General features: G+C 39.9%; 1 protein-coding gene across 2 annotated transcripts; it reads left to right on the top strand.

Annotated features, from left to right (window-relative positions):
* The first annotated feature begins 220 nt into the window (after window positions 1–220).
* Window positions 221–9,579, top strand: LOC311046578 (troponin I, fast skeletal muscle-like). Of its 2 annotated transcripts, none has more exons than XM_084058973.1 (7): window positions 221–355; window positions 3,331–3,392; window positions 3,944–3,983; window positions 4,617–4,745; window positions 5,183–5,272; window positions 8,045–8,218; window positions 8,963–9,578. In XM_084058973.1, exons 2-7 carry the CDS (start codon window positions 3,385–3,387, stop codon window positions 9,038–9,040), a joined length of 519 nt encoding a protein of 172 aa, XP_083915099.1. In that variant the 5' UTR covers window positions 221–355; window positions 3,331–3,384; the 3' UTR covers window positions 9,041–9,578. The 2 variants fall into 2 exon arrangements, with proteins under 2 accessions (XP_083915099.1, XP_083915100.1); XM_084058974.1 differs by having other exon boundaries at window positions 248–351; window positions 8,963–9,579.
* The last annotated feature ends 68 nt before the right edge of the window (window positions 9,580–9,647 follow it).

The following is a 9,647-nucleotide window of genomic DNA, read 5'->3' as shown; positions in this document are numbered from 1 at the left end:
TTGCAGTACTTTTTCCACCACTGACCATTGGCTTCTTTTCCCTCGTTTTGTGTACAAGGCACATTGCCTCGTCAGTCCTGAATGCTGAAACAAGACCTACCTAAAGATCCTATACTAAGGGTCTGGCCAAAGGAGCCAGAGTTCTAAGGTCAACCGGCCAGAAGAAGGATGGAGGTATTTCAGGAGCTGACCAGCCCATTGGACTGACCGTCCCTACAGCACCATAAAGAGGAGCTACCAAACCAAAGTAAAACACCATAAAACATCAACACATGCCACCGTTGGTCTGTGGCTCTCGTCCAGTTTGTCAGACAGTCCTTCAGCCAAGTCCTCTCCTGAACCACCACGTCTGTAGGTGAGAATGTCTACTCCTTTCTTATGTTCAGTAACTTAAAGCGATGACAATCACAATTAGTCATTACAAGCTCATAGCAGAGCTTGTAGATCTGCTATTTTAGAAAAATCTTGAACATTTGTGCAAATATTTGAATACATATATTTTTTTAAACAACATTTTTAACTCAAATCTGTGCTTCTGGGGGGTCACTGGAACAACATATTTTGATGGGGATTACTTTTGGGGGTCCTTGATGAGAAAACGTTTGAGAACCACTAGCAACATAAGTTTTTTCTAAAAACTGTTGATTTTAGAAGACATTTGTAATGATTAGCAAAAATATTCCTGATTTTTTTTTTTAAGTAGCAGATCTACAAGCTCATAGCGCGCCGCGCTATGAGCTTGTAGATCTGCTATTTTTCAATAGCCAAAGAAATCTTAAAATGACACAGATGCGTTCCCGGATTGAATGGGTTAATTAATATCAAGAGCTATTCTTCACAAGAAGTGGGATGCAAACTTTGATGATTTTTACCCTGGCTTCACTGGCTTGTATATCTGGAGAAGAAAAAAACAGAACTCTTATGGATAGAAAGAACAGCAACAGATAGACGATTCATTGCTCTCATCACAGAATGATGCTGTAGAACAGCATCACGTCTGCTGCTGCTCAACTATCTTTGGTCCATTCTTAACCTTTTTAAGACCGCATCTGTCATTTTAGATTTTAACCACTTTAACACATTATCTTATACTTTGGCTATTCAAAAATAGCAGATCGACAAGCTCATAGCGCGGCACCGAGTGCAGCGCTATGAGCTTGTAGATCTGCTATTTTTTTTTTTATCCTGAAAATGTGTGCAAATCTTTGAATATATAGATAATAATCTTTGCTTCCTAACAGTTTTTTGAAACAGACTTAATCAGTGGTTCTCAAACTTTTTCATGTCAAGGGCCCCCAAAATGATATGTATTTGGCTACGGACCCCCATCTCAAAATATGATGTTCCAGGGACCCCCCAGAAGCAGTTAAAAATGTAAAAAATGTTCGCTTTAAAACATATATATATTCAAGGATTTGCACGCATTTTCCAAGATTTAAAAAAAAAAATAGCAATGAGCTTGTATATCTGCTATTTTTTAAAAGCCAAAGTATAAAATCATGGTTGAAGTGGTTACACAGATGTGTTCCCGGTTTTAATGGGTTAAAATAAAAAAAACTATTATAGACACAATTGTTAAACTACTACATTCATTGCATTAACTGGTCAGCCAACCTGTGGATAGATGTTGTGTATTACTACTGCTTAGTCATCGTTGTTGTCGGGCAGAAACCTCTTGTCTCCATATTCTAACTTGCTGTAATATTTTAAAATATCTTTAAAATATTGTTTAGAATTTCCATTTGTTATATTTCCACAATTATATGAACATAGGTTGAAAATGGGTGAAGTCGTCCTTTAAGGCTAAAAGGATAACAATAAAAAAGTCCTAGGGACTTGTTTTCATTGTGGTCCTATGTATTCAATTATTCAAAATAGCATAAACAAATTTAACACAATAATATATGCCATCAACGAATACAAAACACTATACTAGTCATGATGTGAACAGACAACCTGTGGATAGACATAGTGTTGCCACTAGTAAAGGATTCTGCATGCAATGTCCATTGGTGACCTTTGACATGACTGTGAGTGACCCTGACCCAGAATTAGCCCCTAAATGCATGACCCCATGACCCCATGGCATGCAGGTGACTGTTAGCCCAGACGGAAATAGCAAGACATGCCATCTCCGGTTTACTTCCCGTATCTGTGTGAAGTGAGCGGACACCTTTTTAGGAGACCGGAAGCAGGTTGGAGTCTATTCATTCCAATGGGAGAGTGAACGTGAACACAGCTTCTGAACCATTCTTTTGCCCCATGGTCACTGAACTAAATATTGGACCCGTTCGTCACAAATCAGGGGGAAAAAAATATTTTGTTATCGACCTTCTCTGTCCCAGCAACACATTCTCGCGGGATCTAGCACCAGTTAACATAAGACGTTCGCGAGATTTGCCGTCAAACGCTGGCGCCAACTTAGGAGACCATTTGTAGGATTTGTGTACCATTTCGCCTCTAGTGGCTCCAATCGGGATGGCATCTTCCTAAATTATCAATCTTTTCCCTAACCTAGTTAGCCTGCTAATGCATGACCCCATTGCATGCAGGTGACTTTTAACCCTGCTGACATGGGTCACATTTCATTTCAGAAGGCAGCGAGAGGGCCAAACACTAATTAACTAATGAGACAAAATATAACTTTTAGGTTTCCTAGGAAGGACATTTTTGGCATCTCTGGCACATTATCTTTCTCATTTTGTGTTCTCATGCTATGCAACAAAAATGTGTAATGCCCTAACAAAAGGAGTAAAGGAGTGTAAATACGTTTTGTACTCACTTTCAAAACTGCCCTAAAAAAAACACGTTCAGGAGGCTGCAATTCCAAACTGGCCCCTGTCAAAGTCTTAACCTAACCCCCCCCCCCAACCTCCTCGAACTGTCTATTGTACATATTTCTTGTTTTTCATACCATTGTATGACGTTCTGCATAGTAGTGTATATCTGTCTGTTTTCTTAAATGTCATCATGATTTGAGTGCGTGGGGATCTCATTTTAAATAAGCCATTGTGCTTTTATGGGCGATCCAGCTTAGAGGACCTTGTATTGTAAACTGTACTTCCATGTACCTTTTCCATGTCTTTCTAAATAAAGTACTTCAATCAATCATGTACACAAGTACACCCCCTGGACATGACGCTAGTATATCACAGGGACACAGCATGTCCCCAATCCAACCCTTGATTCTGAGTGCCAAGCAGGGAGGCACTGGGTGACCTGGCCGGATAACAAACCCCAACCTTCCAGTCTCAAGGCGGACACTCAAACCACAAGGCCACTGAGCTGGTTCTTCTATACGGTGCTAATCTGTTTTTCTTTTCTTTTTAGGGGTCTTACATTTTATTCCTGTTTCCAGAGTCAGAAGCCAAATAAACAGCCATCATGTCTGAGTAAGTACAGTACACTGCCAGGGTTTTAAACCTTTATCGCTTTACTTTGTAAACGATTGTAAAATTATAATGATACCTAATACCTAAAATGCACCCACATTTTTCCAAAGTTGCCATGTCGGGGGAAATTCTATTCTCACAAAATAAATCTCCATATAGTTTAATTGACTGAACTGACTTTGGTAAAAGGGTTACCATATGATAAAATGGTTTCCATATGATAAAAGGGTTACCATAACCATGGCTTGTGTAATAATAAAGTATTGAAAGTATTTTCTGTTGCTTAGAGATACTTATTTTAAAAGTGATGTGTCATATCTTCAATATATATATATATATCTTTTAAAGCGAACATTGTTTAACTCAAATCTTTCCTTCTGGGGGATTCTACAAATGTCTTCTAAATCCTTTAAAAAGTTTAAAAAGCATCAAAAGTATGTTGCTATAATAGCAGTGGTTCTCAAACTTTTACAAGCTCATAGCTTTTACAAGCTCATAGTGCGGCACTCTGTGTGCAGTTGATTGATACTGATGTTGATCTTTCATTACAGGCATAAGAAAATGACGTCCAGCCGCAAGCACCATCTGAAGGTAAGACAGACTAATGACCAGTGGCGGAAAGTAACATTTAAGTACATTTACTTAGGTACTGTACTACTGTAAGATTTTGAGGTATTTGTACTTTACTTGAGTATTTCCAATACTTTTACCTCTACTCCACTACATCTCACAGAGGCAAATATTGTACTTTTGGTTTAATGCTTCATGTTGATTTCTCTCTCCCCCAGAGCTTAATGCTTCAGATTGATTTCTCTCTCCCCCAGAGTTTAATGCTTCAGATTGATTTCTCTCTCCCAGAGCTTAATGCTTCATGTTGATTTCTCTCTCCCCCAGAGTTTAATGCTTCAGATTGATTTCTCTCTCCCAGAGCTTAACGCTTCAGATTGATTTCTCTCTCCCCATGCAGAGCTTAATGCTTCAGATTGATTTCTCTCTCCCCATGCAGAGCTTAATGCTTCAGATTGATTTCTCTCTCCCCATGCAGAGCTTAATGCTTCAGATTGATTTCTCTCTCCCCATGCAGAGCTTAATGCTTCAGATTGATTTCTCTCTCCCCCAGAGCTTAATGCTTCAGATTGATTTCTCTCTCCCAGAGCTTAATGCTTCAGATTGATTTCTCTCTCCCAGAGCTTAACGCTTCAGATTGTTTTCTCTCTCCCCTAGAGCTTAATGCTTCAGATTGCAGCTGATTGGATAGCGCAGGAAGTCCAGGAGGCCCAGGAGGCCAAGGATGCCCACTTGGCGGAGCAGTGCCCCAACCCAGATCTGAGTGGAGACCATGCATCCATGATTGTAAGATAAGATGCCACCAGTACACACCTCTGCATGCTCAATGGACCCTTTTCACAGTGACAGCAGCACACATGTTGACATGAAAAACGCATCTGGTAGCACTTGTAAAGGTCGGCTCTATAATGCATTATAATCGCATTTATAATGCACTATAATGTGCTTATAAGGCATTACAACACTCATAATAAATGTTCAATCATGTATGAACACACACACGCACGCACGCACACACACACACACACACACACACACACACACACACACACACACACACACACACACACACACACACACACACACACACACACACACACACACACACACACACACACACACACACACACACACACACACACACACAGCATGTAATTTAGTTGTTTAGTTGCATGTAAGTTATTCAATTGAGTTATAATGATGTACTGAATACCACCCAATAGGAAATCTGCAAAAAGATGCTGCAGGCCATCGACAAGATTGATGATGACAGGTACGACACCGAGGCTAAAGTGGTAAAGAACGATAAAGAGGTACAGTATTATTATTATTATCATTATTATTATTATTATTATTATTATAAAGAGGTACAGTACATTTCTGTTCTGATCAACAGTGTGTTCGATCCAGTGGTGGAAAGTAACTGAGTACATTTTTTGAAATTTTGAGGATGCCAATTTCCATCCCCTAGTGTTCACATTTACAGTAGCCTCAAATTATTTGACCTAACCCAGAATTCATCTGATAATGCTGTGGTTCTCAACCTGTGGGTCGAGACAATTTGTGTGACTTTGCATGAGTTTTTGACAAAATATGTGTTTTTAAAATAACACAAAATGGCGGAAAATCTTGAAAGCAGAAATGGGCGGGTCCTTTATGAGAAGTTGCGTCCAAGTTGCGTCGTGATCCAAGGAATCCAGGGAATTAAGATTTTTTTATGGCATGACCTATATGGTTAAAAGGTTATAGGCCAAAACGTGAAAACATATGCCGCTTTTATCCGCTTCATAACGCTAATGTTTAAAAAAATTATAATCGGCAAGCTAAACCATCAAGCGAGAGCGAGCGAACGCTTCCGTGTAGTTCCTGCAGCTTATACAGTATACCCTCTTTATTTCCCTATCAATGCAGACAGAATCAAATCTATTCTTATAGAGAGTCAATTATTATTTATATCACCTTTAGTGACCAGTCCAATAACTGCTCATGTGACCCATTCAGATATATCATATGTATCATCATGTTTCATTACTCTTAATATAGCAGATACCTTTCTCCTAAAGGAGACGCAATAAAGTAAACCTTGAGCCTTGGAACCTTGAAGCAGAGAGTGGTGTAAAGTAACTAAGTACATTTACTCAAGTGCTGTACTTGAGTACAATGTTGAGGTGCTGTTACTTTACTGGAGTATTTCCAATTGTCTATACTTTTACTTCTACTCCACTACTACCACTAATCTCAGAGGCAAATATTGTACTTTTACTCCACTACAATTATTTGAAAACTTTAGTTACTAGTTACTTTGCAGACATAAATTAATACATTACAAAACATACATTAACCACTTAAGTCCTATTTTATACCTAGGCTATTTGAAAATAGGCGATCTACAAGCTCACAAAGCGTCGCATCGCGACTTGAGTACTTTTTAGCGGCGCTGGCGCCGCTCTATACATAGTATAGAGCGGTCCTGCTCTATACCTGGCTTTTCCGTCAACGTTCTGATTGGTCAGGTCTGTCAACGTTCTGATTGGTCAGGCCCGCCAAGGTTCTGATTGGTCAGGTCCGTCAACGTTCTGATTGGTCAGGCCCGTCAAGGTTCTGATTGGTCAGGTCCGTCAACGTTCTGATTGGTCAGGCCCGTCGAGGTTCTGATTGGTCAGGTCCGTCAACGTTCTGATTGGTCAGGCCCGTCAAGGTTCTGATTGGTCAGGCCCGTCAAGGTTCTGATTGGTCAGGCCCGTCAAGGTTCTGATTGGTCAGGCCCGTCAAGGTTCTGATTTGTCAGGCAAGGGGACTCAGGCAAGGGGACTATTCATCACTATGATGTCATGAATATAGAATTAGATGTCTATATAAACAATGACTAAATAAACAATGAGTAATATCTAGAAATATTTAGTAATTTCATTTTATTATTCATTTGGCTAAAGTCTCCTTCTAGGTAAGTTTTTAGCGGCCCTAGCCTGCTCTATACCTGACTTTGTCCGTGTTCACCGTCAACGTTCTGATTGGTCAGACCCGTCAGCGCTCTGATTGGTCAGACCCGTCAATGCTCTGATTGGTCAGACCCGTCAACGCTCTGATTGGTCAGACCCGTCAACGCTCTGATTGGTCAGACCCGTCAACGTTCTGATTGGTCAGACCCGTCAACGCTCTGATTGGTCAGACCCGTCAACAAAGTGATTGGTCAAGCTTCACATGACATGTGTGTTTATAAACACATTATAAACACATATCGATGACAAAATGTATCAAAGGCGCCGCTACCTTCACACAGGGTGTGATTTTTCCACTACTGGAAGCAGACAGCGATGAGGCAATTTGTAGTAAAACATAAGAGTTTGAGTATTTACTCAAATACATACACACAATATCAATATGAATCTTGCATATCACCGCAAAATCCCCAAACATCGCCTCCCATATTTATTTATGAAATGATGCCTTTGTGTTGTATAATGAATATTATTAATATAAGAAAAATGTCAGAAGTGGGTAATAATAATAATACAATTTATTTAGATCGCGCTTTACATTTGAAACAAATCTCAAGGTACTTTGTCAAGACCAAAATGCTATATTTCTAATAGTCAATAACAATATCATAAGTGTCCTGTTCTTCCACAAATAAGATGAATGAATAATACTGCTCCAATGTGATGCTGCCCGCGTTATCTACACGCAAATACTGTACGTTTCTGGTTGTGGTGATGTCATGATGATTTGATCCGTATAATGTTACGACCCGGGCTAGGGGTCACCAGGTGCAACATAAAAATGTACTCCCTCCTTTCCAGTCCCCAAACTCAGCCAGTCAAGACCAGTTTAAAATCCAAAAGACAGTGATTGATTTGATAAGTGACAAAACATGGGTAACTTACCGCAACCTTAACATTGATATCCAACACAAATAGCAAAAAATCAACAAAAAAAAACACTGGCAAAAGCAGAGGACTTACTGCATGCGGTTGGAGGCCTGGCTGGCTAGTAGGATGACATCTGTGGAACTGCAGACAGCCACCTCAGATCAGTCACACAGTGCAGCGCGGTGGGTCTTTAAACATCTGCCCTGTTCTGCACAGATTTCCGACCTGAGGCTTAAAGTGGTCGAGTTGGGCGGAGTCAAGAAGCCGGCCCTGAAGAAAGTGCGTATGTCTGCTGACGCCATGCTCCAGGCTCTGCTGGGCGGCAAGCACAAGGTCACCATGGACATGAGGTCCAACCTGAAGACGGTCAAGAAGGAGAAGAAAGAGGAGGTGAGTTGCCGCCGCAGCTTTAGAGGTCTTCTATTTCAGCTGGGGGACCCCCCCAGCTGACCCCCAAATTATTTTGGGGCTCCCCAGATGATTAGCTTAATGTGCAACATAGTTTTCTCACCCAACAGTAAACAAACCAGCATACAGTATAAGTGTATAATTTGTATCTGCACATGTCTACAGTGACAATTTAATGACTTTTAAGACCTTTTTTTTAGAAAATTGGCCAAATTGTCAAATATTACGTAAGATTGAATCAAACATTGTGAAAATAGCCGAGTTAGTTTGGCTATTTTCGCAATGTTCATCCGTGGAACCGAGTCAAACTACATGTAATGCCTCAACTCCTACAATTCTAAGTGTTTGTCAGCTAGAACACTTGTCTAGTACTGTAGGTCCAGACAGGTGCTCTTTTATGGGGGTCTTTCAAGGAGGGTAGGGGGAGTTACACTTATTTCTGGCTGTTGGTAGGGCATTCCACATTTTTGGTGGCATAACAGTAGAATGAATTCATCCCCACGTTTGTGCCAAATCTGGGGGGAACTCTGAGATACAGTCATAGGAAGAATAAACATCAACAAGTCTTTAGGGCGAGATACTGTAATTTGTGATGTTTATCCTTCCTATGACTGTAGTTTGAAAATCGTTGCAGTTATCTCTCTCCACTGGGAGAGGGAGACGACAGACGAGCAGAGAAAGTGAAGATTCCTGTCTGATACATGAATATGTTTTTATGTCATGCAGGTTGTAGATGCTGGCGACTGGCGTAAAAACATTGAAGACAAAGCTGACAGGAAGAAGATGTTTGAGACAGCTACATAGACTTTGACGTGATTCTTCTCGGAGGCCACTGTTTTGTTTTTGTTTTTCGAGGAACAATACAGTTGCATTTCACCTTTTTTTCACAAAACTGGAAATAACATGTTGTCTATTTAATTTTTTTGAATAAATCCTCACTGTAAACCCTTCAGTCTTTCTCAGATGGTCATTAGAAATGAACGATTGAGAGAGTTTCTAGGCCTACCAGTATTTTATAGTCATACATATATTTTTGTTGTACAAAGATCTGTCACTTTTTTCTCCACATTGTTTGAACAAGCCCTATGCTGTACTTTATTGTATGACGAATAGCGAAAATAGCCAACAGGTCAGTGATGCTTTGTGAGCTTGTCCATCTGGTATTTTTGAATTTTTTTAACATTTCATCTTTTTTGAAATATTTAGATTTTTTTGGGATTATTATATATTTTTCCCCCCTGAAAATGCTCACCCAAAAAATATATGCCGAATACTATTATGATGCTAAACCACAAGATGTCAGCAAAGAACCTTGCAGTCAACTCAGCTCTCCTGCACAATTGTGATTATTTTCACTACATTCAATTCCCCAAATGAATCTCTTTAAGTTCCATTTTCTTGTCTAGCCTTT

The sequence above is a fragment of the Gymnoscopelus microlampas genome (assembly GCF_963454915.1).
Source record: "Gymnoscopelus microlampas genome assembly, chromosome: 6".
Classification (NCBI taxonomy): Eukaryota; Metazoa; Chordata; class Actinopteri; order Myctophiformes; family Myctophidae; genus Gymnoscopelus; species Gymnoscopelus microlampas.
This window is presented reverse-complemented; position numbering and strand designations above follow the sequence as displayed.